The 17674-nt window shown below is 41.8% G+C and overlaps 1 protein-coding gene across 1 annotated transcript in view; it reads right to left on the bottom strand.

The window, feature by feature from the left end:
• The window catches only part of FGD5 (FYVE, RhoGEF and PH domain containing 5), a 147582-nt gene that overhangs the window by 4147 nt on the left and 125761 nt on the right, over positions 1-17674 (bottom strand). Inside the window, exons 13-19 of the mRNA XM_067544345.1 lie at positions 15540-15623; positions 14107-14186; positions 7942-8041; positions 6283-6420; positions 4536-4638; positions 2871-3001; positions 1090-1218 (exon numbers count right to left, since the gene is read on the bottom strand). Of these exons, the coding sequence (XP_067400446.1) occupies positions 1090-1218; positions 2871-3001; positions 4536-4638; positions 6283-6420; positions 7942-8041; positions 14107-14186; positions 15540-15623 (765 nt within the window). The remainder of the gene's footprint in view (positions 1-1089; positions 1219-2870; positions 3002-4535; positions 4639-6282; positions 6421-7941; positions 8042-14106; positions 14187-15539; positions 15624-17674) is intronic.

The raw sequence follows: 17674 nt of genomic DNA, 5'->3' as shown, positions 1-17674 counted from the left end.
GGGAGCTACAGTTGCCCAGCACCGCTGAAAATCAGGCTCAAGATGTTTTAACCATCAAGCATATCTAAGTCAACAGATAAAGCAGAAGACTAGGTGTCAACATTACCGTAGTTCTAGTCCTGGATATGCCCTGCCTTGATTTGTGACATTGATCAAGTCATGCAACCTTTTGATGCCTCTGTCATCTGTTTATAGGTGGTGATAATACTTCCCTACCTCTTACGCATGATGAGAAGTTTAAATAGTTAATGTTTGCAAAGTGCTTTGAAGATTTAAAATGCCAAGTAGTATTAGTACCGTAGTATTGCTTGTGGTCTGAGCTCTGTCTTTTTCATTCAGCAAAAGCGGCTCTGTTTCAGAGCTTCCAGTTATGAAGCCCCTCAGTCAGATACAATCCTTGCATCTTCTTTATCTACATGGTGGTGCAGCTGGTGTCCACCCTTCCTTTTCACAGGGAAGAGGGGGCCTGCAGAAGCCACTAAGATCAATATGGAGCATGGCATGCTTCCCCCTCTAATCTTAACCATCTGAACGTCCAGTTCATAACTACACTCTACTGCTATAGGCATATCCAATCTTCCCCTGTAAAATTGGGGCAGTCCTCTAACTCCTGGAAAGTTGCCATTTTGATTAGACAAAGTTTGGGACCTCCTTTCTTTAGAAAGAACTCTTATTTATGTAACAATTAGAGTTCTCAGCTACTATCTCAAAACATATGGACACTGCATTAGAGAAAAGTCAAAGGATTTTAAGTCTTTGTATTTTGATCTGCAATAGCTTCTTGATAGATTAAACCAGGCCTCTTGTAACTGAGCATTCACAATCCGCATGAAATGTAACAAATGTACAGAGGAAAAAGAATTTAGAAAATAGGCCATCCAGGGTGGGGCGAGGGATGTGACTGGAATTCTAGGCAAAGTTCTAGCCTCCTGGGACATCATAACACTGCATCAACACAAGTTATTTCCAAAAAGTGGCTAGACAAGAACCAGTAGGTATGCCCCTCAAATAGCATTTCTCACATGTAAAGAGTGGGAAAATGAAGTTGACGACAGGACTGGGAAATTGTCATATGAGGATAGACTGTACCTCACTTGCTGTGTAGGTGTAGAGGACTTTGCCTTTGATAACAAACCAGAGCTTCTTCCAGTGCCTTTTGCCTTTTTTACACCTGTTGAGATAACCACTGATAGAAGATCCCTCTCCTGAAGCTGCCACCTGCATAGTGAACAATTGAGGGATTCATGATACCAAATGCTTTTCCCTTTCAAAGCAGCAAGCATGCTATAAACAAGGTCAGGTTTTTTAAAAAGCTACATAGATATGCCTGTTTCCTTAAGAATATAACCAAGCAGTGAATGAAAAAACACTGAGATGGCATAAATCTGAGAAAAATGTAAACATGAGGATGCTATTCTGCATAAGAACACTAAAGTATCTTAGGCCAAATTCTATTCTCATTTGAAGAATTGAATTGGTCCCCTTTTTCTTGCCTTGTTTTTATACATTCAAAGGTTTGTGTTTCAAGAGGGGAAGGATGGCTAAAAATAGGGGACCTGGATTCTGTTGCCTTTACAATGGATCTGGGGCTTCAGCTTGGGTGAGCCGCTTCAGTTTCATCTGTGAAATAATACTGAGGAAAGCAGAATAAATAATTGCCTTCCTGGAGGAGGAAAGGAGTGTTGCAGCTTCATTCATTAGTGTTTGTAAAGATTCTTGGGTGAAAGGTGCTATATAATTGCAACATAGTATTTATTATTATTTATAATAATAAACAGGGCTGATATCTGAATAAAAGTAAAGAAGCAAGTGAGGGAAGGGACTTGAAAATCAGCCTTTGATAACAGACACAATAGGGGAATTAATTATATTTATAATATTGTACTGTAGCAGGTTGGAGCATGAGACAGTCCAGACCATGTGTAAGGCGCCTGGGACTGACTTTGGGATCAAGATTGTTGTAGAAAAGCTTCATTTTAATAAACATATACTGCTGCCTTGTGGTTAAAGAGGCAATCACTATTTTTTCCTAAATAAATGGAGCTGAAATGTTACTTCTCTAACTTTGCTTAACCCTTGTTGTCATGTTGGTTTATGCAGGATGGTATCTTCCAGAAATGTTTTACATATTTGTACATTTATCCCTGTTTCAAGTCATCCCAAACAAAGTTAAGAGAGTCCTCTGTTTTGTAGTTATCCTCTATGAAAGAGGGATACATATACAGCAGAAGGTCCAGATTGTGTTCTCACTGCAGTCAAGTAACTGAAGTTAAATTCCCAGGATAGGGCCCTAAATGTTTAGGTGGGTAGACCAGCATGGATAATCAGGATATTAATGTAGTCAGATTTTGAATCTGATGCGTAGTTCCAGAAAGGAAAGTAAAATATTTGGGTGAAATCCTGGCCTCACTGAAGTCAATGGGAGTTTTGCCATTAACTTCCGTGGGGTCAGGATTTCACCCATTTCTTTTAGATAGGCCAGTGTGAGCTACAGGTAACACAATTAAACAGCTGCATTCACCAATTGCTTTGAAAGGGCTAGCTGTTACCCCTCGAGCTGCCACTGAATAAAATTTAGTTCCATAGAAACCAGTGGGGCCACATCAGCAATAAGGACTGGAGTAAGGCCATTGCCATCCTGCGGTTGCTCTGACTTCTGGTCAATACCAAACTGCTGTATTCAAACTAGCCCTCTGTAACCCATCACTGTGATGCTTCCCCATAGCTTGTTGTTAGACCTCTAAACAGTTTCTGGGGTTGATGTAGACTTCAAGATTTAACGCAAATTTTGGGGAAAATGAAGTGTAGTGCCAACACACCGTCCTCTAAGGCTAGTTTCCTTGCCTTTTTTCAGGCAGCCTTGGTCCTACCTCCATAAGAGCAGAAGGGATCTTCTTTTGTTTCCTGAAGGATGAGTAGTGAATATTGTGGAAGACGGAGGAGAAGGCACTGCCTGAAAACCTGGATGAAGTTGGAGGGAAGCTCACACTTACTGGCCGCTCTACAATATTGGGAGAAATGGGGAGTGGAAAAGAATGGATTAACTGGTGCATACAGTTGGGTTAAGTCTGCAACAGGAGATGTTAAACTCCAGGCTAATGCGAATAGGGATAAGAAAATGCAATGCCTAACCTACAGTTGTTCAAGCTTCCTTTAGCTATTTTCTATCAAACTCCCCTGTAAGTCTGTTTAATAGAATTGCTAATCAGTAGGCTTCATGGCATTCCATGGTGGAAGCATTCCCTACAAACACATCTGGGATACTGCTTGTATGAAAGATGACAAGGAAAATAATTATGTGGTGTTCTAACATTTAATGACCTTTCAACAGCACTGACCATCTGTGTCTGCCATCTGGGCACTCTCCCTACTTGGATTGCTTCCTGGGGCACCTCCATGGTGCGCACACAAAAAAAAAAAAAAAAAAAAAAAATTTCGAGGATGTTCTTTGTAGCCTTAACTTCTCTCTACAGTGTTCTGACCACAGGCAACAATTTATTCAAACTCCAGGATGTGCTCTATCAACAAGCGCACTATCATATCAGTTGGTGCCATCATGTGAGTTACAATCCTCTGAGTCTCACCTGTGTCCATACAGGTCACCTGGAACATCTGAATGGAGCACAGCCCTGAATCAGTACAGCCTTTTAGCTGTTCCTTGGCTCAGACAGGGTCAGTGCACGTCTTCTTTCACTAAGCAGTAACAGTGCATGTCTGCCATGCTGTAAAAGCTGATGTATGGATCTCTTTAATCAAGATTAAAAAACTAAATTGCATCTGTCCCTACTGCATAAGCCAGGGGTTCTCAAACTTTTTTTCTGGGACCCCCCTTTGAAAATATTTCAGGCTGTGATGACCCCTTACTGCCAAAATGAGGCCACCCCATGCCACCCTTCTGAGCTTTTGCTGGGGCAGTGCTGCCTTCAGAGCACCCAGCCACCAGCTGCTGCTCTTAAGCCACCTGGCTCTGAAGGGCTTTAGCTGTCAGTCATGCACAGGGCTGACAGCCGCAGCCATGGCATGCAGAGAGGCTCGCAGCTCATGACCTCCCCATGATAATCTCATGACGGGTCCCGACCCCTAGTTTGTGAACCCCTGGCTTAAGCCCTTAAAAAAGCTCTTGCCTATAGATTGCCTGTGCATTTGATCTTAGCCCTTAACAATGGGAAATGATAGTTCCTTGCACTGAGGTAAATAGTGGTCTGCAGCTGCTTTATTTTTAAGCCATTGCTTTGCTTTAATTAGCACTTCACTGGAAATAACAGGGCTCTTAGCTGTGAACAGCACGGTAGTACCAAGTGCTATTGCTGATTATTCTAGTGCATCAAGAAGTCACAGGAAGAATTTGAGGTTCCAGCTCACTAAAAGCTTCTCAGCCTCCCTGCAGCCTACTATGGCCCGGCCCTTGCATTTGTATGACTCTTAATACAGTTTACATCTATGTTTGAAGGAGAAATTCCCTGTAGTGAAGCAGAATCTCCTTCATATGCAGATAGCATTTTCATTCAACTCATCAAAGAATGAACAGGACTCACCTCTTTTTCTCAGTTCTGAGTAGCAGCCATCACAGACTTTCGCTAGTCGGTCTTTGAGGTACGTCAGGGGATACTTGTTTCTTGAACAATTTCGACATACAATCTGCCCCAGAAAAAATAGATACGTATACATGTACATTCCCCCATACCAGTGCACATTGCCAAACAGATCCTCTGTGCTGGTTGGTAGGGGAGAAGGCAGAATGGGTCAAATTTGGCTCTTGGCTAAACAGGTATGAATAAAGATAACTCCACTGACAACTGCAATTACTCTAGATTTCCATCATTGTAACCAGGAGCAGAATTCAGCCCAATATATGAAATTGCCACTTCATTGTTATCCTTCAGTTCCCAATTTAAAATTCTCATTTAGCATGATGCCTACAAAAAAACTTGACAACAGTTAGGCTGCTGGGATTGCAAGACCACTGTCTTATCATGCTGACCAACATATACTCCTCTGCCGGTTTGTCTGTATCCATATGTTGTCTTGTCTTAATACTTAGATTATAAATCCTTTATGACAGGGTTTGTCTTTTTGTTCTGTTTACACAGTGCCTAGCACAGTACAGTCCCCAGTCCATGATTGAGTGTCCTAACTTCTACAATAATATAAAAATTGATGATAATTGCACAATAGTCTTATGGTCATCTCCATGTGGATTATACACTCCCCGATATCAAAATTCATGCTGCCTATGGTATCACTAAACTGGGGTTGATAATGCTCTTGTTAATACCGTATCATTTTCAGAAGTGGATTGGCATGTCATACTACCACTCTGCTGGCAAAGGCAGAGAAGGATTTTGTGTGTGAAACTGAAGTATCATTGAACTCAGCTTAGGCTTTTAGTGGGTCAGGAATTTAAAATTAAAATCCAGATTAAATTGACAGACTGGAACATTAACTGAAATTGAAAGGTGGCTAAGTTTAAAACTGATAAAAAGAAATGCTTTTTCACACAAGATATGAGTAGCCTGTGGAGCTCAGTGCCAGAAACCATCACTGAGGCTAAAGCAAAACTGGATTCAGAATAGGATTGGAGATTTATGGGATATCCAGAATTATAACAGAAAGAATTACCAGAAGAACCAAGAACATTGAAAGGGATATAAACTCTCATGCTTCAGGCCATAAACCACCAATAATTAATTGGGGTTAGGAGGAAATGATCTCTGGGGGCAGATTATCAAATAAGAGCCACTGCAACGTTTCTCGTACTTTCCTCTGAAGTATCTGGAGCTGGCCCCTGCCAGAGACAGAGTATTGCATTAGATAGACCACTGATCTGATCCAGTCTGGCAATTCCTATGAATCACTCCCTTGTGAAGTGATTTAAGATCAAGGGCCATAGAGACTAGGAACTTTGTGCATCTACAGTCCCAGGGCTTTGTAGCTTTCCATATCTAAAATATAACTCAGCAACTGGAAAACATAGTTTGATTGCTTCATTGCCCAAGTGCTACCAGTATATCCCATTTGATAGCTCTGCTCAGCAGTGTATGTCCCATGACCCTTTCATTTGGTTGAGTACCCAGCCATTAGGAATTAGTTTGCCACTCAGCAGAATCTTAATAATGTTCCAGCCAAAGTCACTAACAATCAGAATGCTTAATTCTCATTGCAAAGCTCTTCTGACAGTCTTTGTGAGGAGCCAGATTCTCCTCTTTGTACACAAGTGTACAGCTAGTGTTGTAAAGAGGCTGTTGATGAGTCTGAGCGAAGCTGAATTTCTGTGCCACTTACCTTCCCACATGCATGGCAATGATGGCGTCTCAGAGTGAGGGTAAAATCACAGCCGCAGTTCATGCACATCATGACGTGAGACACTGGTACCAAGGTTGGAGGCCTCTCACCCAAGGATATTCCCAGCCTTTCCCTTAGCTTAAAACAAAAAGTGAAGAAATATCCAGACTTCCAAAGTACGCACAGTTCTACTAATGCAACTCCCACCTTACCTGCAGCAACATTTGCTGAACTTTGCTAGCCTTTCCCCACCCCAGTTCTGCCAATCCACCTCATTCTTGACACACAATCCCTGTTATTCCAGTCTTGGACTCCTTTTTCATCCTGAAGAATCCCAAAGTGTTCCACAAACTCTTTACACACTTGAATATACCTCCTATCTGTGATTTCCATTTCATGCATCTTACGAAGTGGGTTGCAGCCCATGAAAACTTATGCCCACAGAAATTTGTTAGTCTTTAAGGTGCTACAGGACTCTCATTGTTTTTTCTTTACACACAGTAGCATTGAGATGCAGCCACTTCTGGGATGGAAGACTGTAGCCAGCTCGTACACAACACGTGATATAACAGTATGGGTCAGATCCACAGCTGGTTTAAATTGGTTTAGATCCACTGAAGTCAATGGAGCTACACTGGTTTACGCTGGGTGAGCATCTAGCATCAGTGTGTAAGTTTGGCTATGAATACCTGGGCACACTCACATTCTTATTACAAGACCCAGGGATACTTTAATATCCAGAAAGAGCAGATGGTTTTTTAGGTCTGAATCAAGAAATCTCTCATAAACTGCATGGCACTCAATGTATCAACCTCAGAATGAAGGCCCAGTTGACTAATGTGCAGGCTGCTATCATTTATGGTCAGTGGAAGGAATTGTCTAGAAGTCACCAGACTCATTTCACTTGTACCCCAGACCATGATCTCCACCGAAGGCAATGGAGTTACCCTAAATTAATGGGATCCAAATCTGGCTCATATTTTCTCTCATCGTTCGGCGCTCTCAAACTCCTTTGCTGTTTATCCTTATTTGCACAAGTCAGTTACCTCACCTCGGTTGGTTTGCTATGGAGAGAATTAGACTCATGCAGGAAGAAGGAAAAGAGAACTCAGCCACATCAAAACTCTTCTGGGTCTGGTTCTCCCCTCACACCGGTATAGACCAGGAATAACTCTACTGAAATCAATGGAGTTATACCAGTGTAAACTGATTGTTAGATCTGAATCAGGTCCTTTTGATGAGGGTTTTAGTGGTGGTGAGTTAATGATCCTTTATGATATAATTGTGACAAAAGCAATACTGATGGCTAGTTTTGTTTTCCTATAGTCATCTGCAAGGCATATACTTATTTTTGATTGCATCTAGGATGGTAACGGTAGAGGGCTAAATCTTGTTAGTGTTTCTCCAGCAAAACTTCCATTGATTTAAATGAAACCCATAGCATTAAGTGGAATTGCAACGTTTAAAATTCCAGTAGTGGCCTCAGCAGGCTGAATATTAAACACAAGTGCTGTGGTGACCTTTGTCATTTAGCCCTGGCATGGTGATTTACATAAAAATAATCAGAATACTCTGCCACTAGGGACTTCCTCTTTTCCACTTTTTTAACTATTCAAATGGCTTTGCACTCTCTTGGGCAATAGGAGGACTCTTTCTTACCTCAATACTGTTGTGAAAGGAAGATGCAGTGTGAGCTTTGTAGTCATCTGGAATAGTTCTGCTGATGCAGCTATACCATTCGTCCCTTTCAGAGCATGAACTGTGGAATGAAATACAGCGACACTATTAATGCCACGAACTGCAGTGACTGAATCCAGAAGCTTCTGGATCAAGGGAGAAGGCTCCAATCTATTGACACATTGCTTCTCCCACCAGAATGTTGAATTATTAATTATTTGCTCAAGAACAAAATTAAATGTTGGATTTCCAATATTTCTGATTGTATTGATACATTATGAACATGATTGGGATAGCCAAAATGCAGCCTTGCCATATCTGATCCACGGATTTTCCAATGTAATATGGAATTCAAACTTAGACCATATGTGGCAGCATGCAAAGCTGCTTCTTTCATCTCTGTGCTGACCAAGCAAGAGAATTGCATTTCGGGGCACGTAGCCTCTGCCTGGGTTGCTCAGACCAAGGTAAAGCTTTGCATGTTGATATTTGTCACCTCTGTGTTGGCTGTTTAGGTCAAGAAAGAGAAATGCATGCTGGGACATGTAGTCTCTGTAGGCTGCTGGTCATATTAAAGATGAGACTGGCTTCAGTATACTCCATTTCAGGCAAATTAGATACAGCCCTCAAGATCCTGACAAGATGCAAATGTGACCTTTTTGTTAGGGAAAATTTGCATTCTGGATGGAGAAGCTACAGAGTGCAATCCTGTGATTCTCCATAGTAGCCACTAGATGTCACCGTTGCACCATCAAACATGGCTGGTAGTGCATTTATCTGGCAATCCAACTCTCCTGCTAATCTCCCAGGTCCTGAACTGAGATTCTGCTGATTCCAGACATGAAGCTGAGTGCTTAATGTTTGTTATCTTGCATACATGATATCCCCATTTATCCCACTGGCCACTTTCCCTGTGTCAGTTAGTTTTCCTGAAGGGACTCAGAATTGCTCACCATCTCAGGCTGAGCTAGTCATTTGAGTGAGGTGCACCATATTCCCATGTGTGCAGGGAAGAATACCACTGTGCCAGGCTATGTAGCAGCTGCCTGCATGATCTCCTCCCTGAATCCTGTCTGTACCATGACTTCCCAGTTTGAACCACTCTTCCTAAATTCTGTAAGCATCAAATTAACTTCCAAAAGCCAAAAGGGAGGCCAACATTTCAATGGAGGTTTGTGTGAGGGAATGCTGTACTTTCATTCTCCATCATAAATGGTGCCACATTGAGGTAAATCCCAAGTGGGAACTCGGGGTAGAGCATTCAGTCCTCCACAAGCTATACTCGGCATTCACATTAAAGCTAAGTGCTCTTCCCACTAGCGCTCCTTGTAAAATTAGCAGTGGTACCAATGCCAACTACTGCTGAGCGGTGATTTCCTCTGGCTGCACAGGCAGGCCAACAAACAAGACATCTGAAAACAATTTGTCTTTTATAATCTTAAAAAAACCCCAAGCAAACAAACAAACGGGGAAGCACATGAGTTGATCAATGACCCCATCTTAGAATCCCTGCACCCTGTGAAAAAGCACTCATCTGTGAAGAACATCAGCCTCTGTAAAACTCAGTGACTCTGTTGGAACAAAGAGGGGCCAAGATAGGTGTATAATTCACATAGGTCTTGAATTAGTTGTTGCATGACAAAGGATTGCAATACTGTACATCACCTCATTGCCAAGACTTACAGTACTGTTCAATCCCTTTCACTAGCGAAAGCCAACTCTGTTCCCTTCCCCCCAAAACACCACTTCCAGTCCAGTTTTTATGGGAAATAAGATTCATTTGAATGGAAAGCATATTAAGCCTAAAATGTCTGTATTTTCCAACCTACAAGCCAAATGAAGATTCCTGAACTGTAGCTATGTCCTCAGTCTCCAAAAGGTTAATGGAAGTGGTACCAACATACCTCTTGAATGGGATAAATAATGGATATGTCAGTTCCTTGTCAATTTTGAAAAGTCACCAAAACATTTGTGTTCAGTTGAACAAAAAGTTTTATTTAAACAAAATTAAAAAGTTTTGTTTCAATTTGATATATTTGTTGTGTGCATTTAAAAAAATAAAATAAAAGGAAATTAATAAACAAAAGGTTCTTTCAAAGCACAAAAAAATCAAAACAATTTGGTGAAATTAAAAACAATTTGGTGAAACTGACACAAATTTGCAAAACATTTTGATGTTGCTGAATCTTCAATGTTCATCAAAGAGTATTGTGGATGAAAATTCCTCCCCCTCCGGCTCTATCAACCTCTCATTTGCCACAAAATTCTAACCCCTTGAGGTTCAAGACCTGGCTTTAAAAAATAAAATAAAAGCATGGCTGATTTTATGCTGTGAATCAGTCATTTTGGCAAGGACAGCTGATCAGGGATGATCTGTCAATAAAAGCCTAATCTCCAACAAGGCCCTTTTCACCTTCTCTTCACTGCATTAAACAACTCTAGGTAATAATCACAGATTGTTATAGTTCCTAAGTGTGAGGATGACACATGACTGCTGGCTTGTAAAATGAATTGTCAATTGGCACTGACCTGATCCCAATTAACTAGCTCTCTGGCTGTAAGAAGGATCAAAGGGATTTTTGCTGAAATTTTGGAGGCTGTGAACAGCTCAGAGTGCACAACCTACAAGCATTGCCACACTAAGCATCAGAAAAGATTTCCGGGGTCTGGCTTTGTAATAAGCCGTCAATCACCATGCCGACACATCATTTATTTACTTTTACAGTAAGTTTAGTCAAATGGAAAATAGAAGGCCCAATTGTCACTAAATATGGGGATGGAATGATCCCATAGAGTTGGAAGTGATTTAGAACTGATTTCTTATGAAGATTCTTGGTCTTTCAAATAATACTCCAGCTGCTCTTAGAGCAGGACCGGCATAAATTGTATTCTGTCCAAAGTGCAGTACGGTAATACTCACTTTTGCCTTCTCATTCGTAATATGCGTCCACAGTGTTTGCCAAGGTTGTACTTAGAAGAATAGCTCAGTAGGGCTTTCTCATGTAATTCCCTTGGTTAAGAGCATATTCAATATTGTTTGGATTTTTTAGGTTTCTCTGGTTTGGAAATGATTTGATATAAATATAAAAATGTGAAAGTCCTAATTAAATCGAGACTAGAGGATATTAACAAGCAGTTAGATATGGCACTTGTTTCTATGTCAAATACGTAACCTTGGGTCCCCTTGTTAAAAAGGGCATGCCAGCTATTTAGATCGTTTGTGTCATACGTGTTAAGCAGAGCCTTTGCAACTCTCCATTTTCAATCCATGCATACGGCTTCCCTAGAAAGTCAATACGCTGGCATCGAGAAAGCGACCGCCTTTGTCCATGTGGCTCAGAGCCGGTGGAAGACCTACCCCACTATTTATTACCCTATAATTTATATTGCCACTTGAGGTCAAGAGGGTTTTCTGTGCTTTTACCCGGATACCTTTTTCTATGACCTCACAGAAAATAGAGTATTTATTAGGAACTGACAAAGTACCTGTGATCCAAAAGATTGCCCTATTTGCAGGGTCAGCTGCTAAAATAAGGAAAATAGCACAGTGATTATATATGGTTTATTGGTTTGTCTTTTTAAATCTTTATTTCCATGTGTTTTTGTATTTTATAATTATGGATTTAATTTTCAGTTTTATTGTAATATACTTTTATTTTTTGTGCATTGGCCTATGGTTAAGTCACGATTAATAAAAACTTGACTTGGCCTGAAATAGGATTCTGTTATTGATCTTAATGTCTGGGCAGCCTTTCTGTATTGTAGTATTGACTGACTGCGTTCACACTTGGCTTTCTTTAGGGTATTTCTACACTGCAACTGGAAGTGTGATTGCAGCATGCATCCAATACCAATAACAGTAAAACCGTGGCCACACAGGCTAGCTGCCTGAATGAGTACCCAGGGTCCTGAGTGGGCTTGTACAGCTGCTTCATTGCTATCAGGATGTGAGCTAGCTAGATTAAATCTAGATTAGAGCCACATGTGCTGCGATCAATTCCCCCCCACTTGCAGTGTAGACATACCTTTAGTTAGGTTTTATATGGGTACTACTTGCTTGCAGTTGTGTCTGAAGAAGAGAATTCTGTAGTGTGTTCAAAGGTATAGCAGCATTCTACTCTTCTCTGCAAGGGCTCTGTGATCAGTACCATCACCTGCTCCCTACAAGCCAAAGAATTATGCTCTCTCGGTGGGAAATTTTCAGTGGTAGATGCAAGTGCTTGATGCTGCCATCTTTTCATACAGCTGTGCTGCATGAACCAGAACCACAGGTTCTGCTTATCATCAGTTTAGTGCCTTTTCTGTGGTCTTGATCTTTGCTGCTTATGCCATGTCCTCTGCTCCTCTATGCATTCTTCTTGCCTCATGTAAGTGCAAAGGCATGAAGGGCTGGATTGTAGCAGTTGATAAGTGGCACTTGTCTGGGTTTGTATCAACCTGGCAGCAATAGAAGACCTGGTGACTCAGGGAGGCCCAAAGCCTCCTGGCATTCCCTGGTGCCCTCTCTTAGGAAAGTGTAGCATGTTCTCCCACCTGTGACTGGTCAGCTCTGCCAGCCAGAGAGACAGGAAGTGGGGCAATAGCCATGCCTCCTCTCTGCTCCCTAGAGGTGACTTGTGCCCTAGGGTGTGTGAGCACTAGCAGGGACTTTGCTTATGGTTGGCCCCTAGATGAACATCACAAGGAGGGGAAGCTCCTTGTATTTTTGTCAGTGCTCTTTCACAAGGGTCAATCTGCCCCTAGTACCCAAAGGGCAGCCTCTCTGCTTCAAGTCCTAATTTCACACATGACTCCCATTGGCTCAGCCTTTCAATGAGCACCAACTGCATGTCAGCACAAAAAGACCAATGGAGAATCCAGGCACAGCTCTCAGTATGCTGCAAACTAAATCTCTGCCTTGACACGTGAGTTTCATCTGCACTAGCACTTCTCTCCACTAAAGCAGTAGGTGTCTAGTTATTTACCCTCCAAGCCAACACAAATCCATACACCTCTTGCTTTTTTAACTGACAGTGGGTAGCTCAGATGCACAGTTTGAACCCTTTGGGGGCACTGGATGGGCCTCCAATGCTGATGATAAAAGTATCAAACATCTTAATACTTAGTTGAAAAAGGTACTACATTCAAGGGCTTTGGCAGGGTTCTGAGCATTGGGCGTAGATGGCAAATGTTCCTTGTAAGAGAATGATTTAGATTTGAATGAGTGTGGAAAAGAAAACACCCTCTCAGTCTATTAGGTTGGTTCCAGTGTGCATGCCATTCGGGGAAGCCTGCTGTGCTTCCAGCTGTACTGTAGGTGGAGACTTGAGATGGAAACTTGAGTTCTCAAAGCTTCAGTAACCATCAGCATGATCAACTGTCACCAAAACTAAATTATTTTAATTTTAAACAGTGTATCTGAAAATCATTTACGTCCCCTTTTTTTTTGTTGTCTCCCTGTTAGCACCAAATTTGCAAGATGCTTTTGGAGTTAAAACCAAGAAAAACATGGTATACTCAATCCTCCTGCTCAGAAACTGATGTACAAATACTTGCTGCTGTCAGCATGAGATCACAAGACAGAGAACACCCTCCCTGATTGTGATCAGTACCAACTTTGTCTAACCTCATTAGGAAAATTTCTTTTAACAAAAAGACCTCATTACACCGTCGGTAAAGTTTAATTTCTGTTTTAACCGTCATTTAAGTACCATTAAATGCCTTTAAATCTATGGCATGGAATTGGCTAATTACTATTTTTCATTAGCCCTTGGGTAACCCTAGTGATGTGAGCTGACAAGTGAAGTTATAAAGAGGAGGTAGACAAAGCTGGATTCTCAGTATGACAGGGAAAAAATTATAAAATATCAAGGAAGAAGGCTCAGACTTATTAGAAATGGATTTTCTACTCTGCTCAAAATCTTATCAAGTGCTGAGTCCCCGTTTTTTACTCATTAAAAGTGTTGAATTAGTTATGTCTTATGAGCCTTACATTTAAATGAATGCCCTCTTTATAATCAAGCACTCGGGCATTGTCCGTTACATTGGCATGGATTGAAATGGAGTGTAAAAATGGTGAGACACTAATTAAGTCTTGGACAGTGGTTGGACTGGTCTAGAGATGTAGCTAAAATAACACCCTTTGCCATGGCTGGTACAGGACAATACCTTGCTGATAGGGTCAGGCAATGTTCAGCATATTCAATCTTCAGGACATTTTGGGCTTTTTCTGTCACTGGGCGGCTGACCTAGAAACAAATGACACGTACATGAAGGACAGAGTGAGTTAAACCATCTATGATCAGCACATGGTACAACTCTTGATGCACAGGGATCTGCGAAGCTCCAGCAGTTTGAATGTTAGCCATCAAAGTTTAGTACTCATGGTGTTCTCAATTGCTAAGAAGTTGCTGGGGACAAGGTCGTGGGCAGCCCAACACAATGTGACAGTGGGGTGCAGGGTCAGTTAGATTGATTTTTGGTCCATATTAATGCCAATTTGGGGGTTGGTCCATGTATAGATACTATGGTGACGTCTGGAATACAGAGACAGATAGAGCCAGAGTTTAGGTTTGGCCCATTATAAAGATAGGGGACAAGCCCTGGAGCAGAGGAAAGATGCAAGGGGAAAGGCCTCTGGGTCCCTACATCCTGCTTTGGTTGTGAGCTTTGTGTTTGAGGAATAAAACTGTGCCTTGAAAGAAGGGCTTGAAAAACTTTGGGGATGTGGCCAGTCCTTCCTGTGCTGGGGAGACAGGCCAGCAGCCTGCACTTGTCTCTTTAAGCAGGGGTTCTCAAACTGGGGGTCGTGACCCTGCAGAGGGTCATGAGGTTATTATGAGGGGGTGTCATGAGCAGTCAGCCCCTGCGCATGCCAGTAAGGGTGGCCTGGCATGGGGGGTCATCACTTTTTGGGGAGGTTTGTCACAGCCTGAAGTATTTTCAAAGGGGATCCCAGCAAAAAAAGGTTTGAGAAGCCCTAGTGGATGCCGTAAAATAAAGACTGCCAGATATTTCTTGCTCTGTTTCTGTTCTGCTTCTCCCTATTTCTGATTTTCCTTGTAAGTCCAGATTGCTCTTTGGGATAAAGTCAACATAACAACATAGGATGAAGGGGATGGATGTGAAAACTCCTGGAGAAAGGAATGAAATGAGTGTGTGAATTTTTAGGAGGTGCAAAGGTTTAAAACCAGACTCGCTAAAACCCTAGTCAGTATATTGTAGGGAACAATCATGCATTGGATGGGGACAGGGAGATGGGAAAGGACCAGATGGGATGTGTTTTCTATCTTTAGCTTTTGTGAAAAGTCATGAGCAGATAGTAACTCTGATGGCTTCGCTTTATTCATTGCCAGCCCAAATAAGGCAGTCATGCTAATCTGCAACCTTTTAGATATTCTTTTTTTTTTTTTTTTTTTTTTTTTGGTGTACTTTATATTTTTCTCTTTAATTCCTGGACCAGGCAAGGGACTCGTAAGATCAAATGCCCTTTTCCTTTCAGTCAACTGGAAAAGAGACATATACTGGCAAAGCATTAACAAGGCAGCCGATAAGCCCCAAATAAACTTTAATGTCAGGCTATGGTCTGAACTAAGCATTACCCTCATGCCGGATACAGCCAAGGTGTTCTTCAGCTGATATTTGCCATCCTTCTGTGGATACGTGTACAGCAGAACATCATTCATCTATATGAAGAGAAAAGCAAAATCAATAATTTGCAATATGTCTTGCAAGCCTGACCATTATTCCTGGGTGGGAGGGATGCCTGGAGTCAGCAGTGACTTAACAAATTGCATGAATTGTTAACTAAACACAGGCGTGGGCCACAAAGTTCGGATCCAGATCCAAACTTCTACAAAGCACAAGAGTGTTTGGATTCTGGATATTTGGTTCAGGCACATTTCTGACTGTTGTTAATTACTAAGTGCTCAGTGCAGGTGGAATGGCTGTTTTGTGTTAAGGCTACAGATGATTTCAGTGTACCATCTCATCACATACACATCCTGGCTAACCCCCTTCGAACCAGGAGCTCTGGAGCTCTCACCACTGTACACACACATTAGTACTCAGAACTTGGAGAAACTTTTGCTTCTGCCATCAGAGAAACCTTGAGAGACCGGGTGCGAGAGGAATGTTGTGCACACTGGCTCGGGAGAGGCAGTGGAGATACCATTCCCTAGTGTTGGAAGCATTATCCTTCACACTGAGCTGTGAATAATGTTGTATTATCTCCCCAATGAGAATGCGAATAAAATGTAAGAAGGAGTGGGCCTGGGCACGCACAGACGCCACAGCAGCAGATGGGCTTCCATTCCCTACGGTCCTTCAGTGAAAACAGAGTGAAATGTGGGTATAAGTTGCCATAATCTTGGGGAAGGTGCCAGGAATCCTGCTATGATGTTTTCCAAGTCCTGAGTGTGATCTAACTTTAATGCTTGTAGTGTTATCCTCAACAGACCGACATATCACTGGGTGCTTGTGCTGCATCTGATATACACCCAAGGGCTGAGAGAGCTCTGCTCCATTTATGATAAAAATTCATCTGCTACTTAAAGTCCCATCTTCCTGGCTGGAACTTGTTTGTTCATAAAATAGCTTCACATAAAAAGGGACAAATTCATCCCTGGTGTATCTCCACGGGGCTCAATGGATCTAGATTTGAACCCTTCTTGAAAAAATGACCTTGCCTGAAAAAATGGAAAGTGGAGACCTCTGAATGTTTTCTTAGGAGGTCTTAGTTCAGCTTTCTTGCAGAGACAGAATAGTTTATAGTGGCTAGAGAAGAGTGACGATTCATGGGTGAAATCCTGACTAAGCTGAAGTCAATGGAAAAGCTTCCATTGACTTCAGTAGGGTCAGGAGTTCACCTATGGATTCTGTTCTGGGTGGTGCCACTGTCTGACTTTGGGTAAGCTGGTGCCTCAGTTGCTCATCTTTCAAATGTGGGTGCCTACTTCCCAGTGGTGTGGCTTAATTCGTTAGCATTTGTAAAGCTCTTTGAGATCCTCAGATGAAAAGTATCATTGTTACATTGAAACTATAACTCTGAGAAGGAAGAGAAGTCTCAAGCTGCAGTCTTTCTATTCTAAAGAGAAGTGTTTACTCCTCAAACAGCATCACAATAGAATTTCCATAGAACTAGGTGACAAATGACTTGTCATGGAGTTTTTGTACCATTTACTTATTGCTTCATAAATTACCCTCTGTGCTAACATTAATCTAATCAATGCAGTGACACCTGCACTATACTGATCATATTATGATTCTCAGTTTAACCAGGGCTCTGTATAGCCATGGAGAGGAATTCATCACAGCCTATTGGAAATTGGGGATCAGAGAGGTTAAGGGAGGTAAACCTATCATAAACTGTCCATTGAAAAGCAGCTGGAATAAACTATTGTTTGCTTGATCTCACTGGAGGGATAGGCTTTTTAATTGATGCTCGTATCAGCTGTGGCTGCAGCAGTTGCTAAAAAAGAAAGACTTGTTTTTTTATTAGCATCTGAAAATGACCTTGATTCTCTTCTGTGTATTTTCATCTCCACCTGGAGATTCTGCCAGAGAGAGGGGGTGGATGAAAGCATCCCTTGAATTTTCAAAGATTACTGGATTATAGGGGGAAGCAGTCCCCTCATTTGCCTGTTAACAGTGTCACATACTTTGGGGTCATTCCAAACCACAGATAAGGCAGCTAGTGAAAGGCACTAAACTACAAAAAATTACCTCGTAAAAACAA

Source organism: Emydura macquarii, unplaced genomic scaffold (assembly GCF_026122565.2).
Source record: "Emydura macquarii macquarii isolate MOO-44397 ecotype Brisbane River unplaced genomic scaffold, CSIRO-AGI_Emac_v2 contig_968, whole genome shotgun sequence".
NCBI classification, from domain to species: domain Eukaryota; kingdom Metazoa; phylum Chordata; order Testudines; family Chelidae; genus Emydura; species Emydura macquarii.
This window is presented reverse-complemented; position numbering and strand designations above follow the sequence as displayed.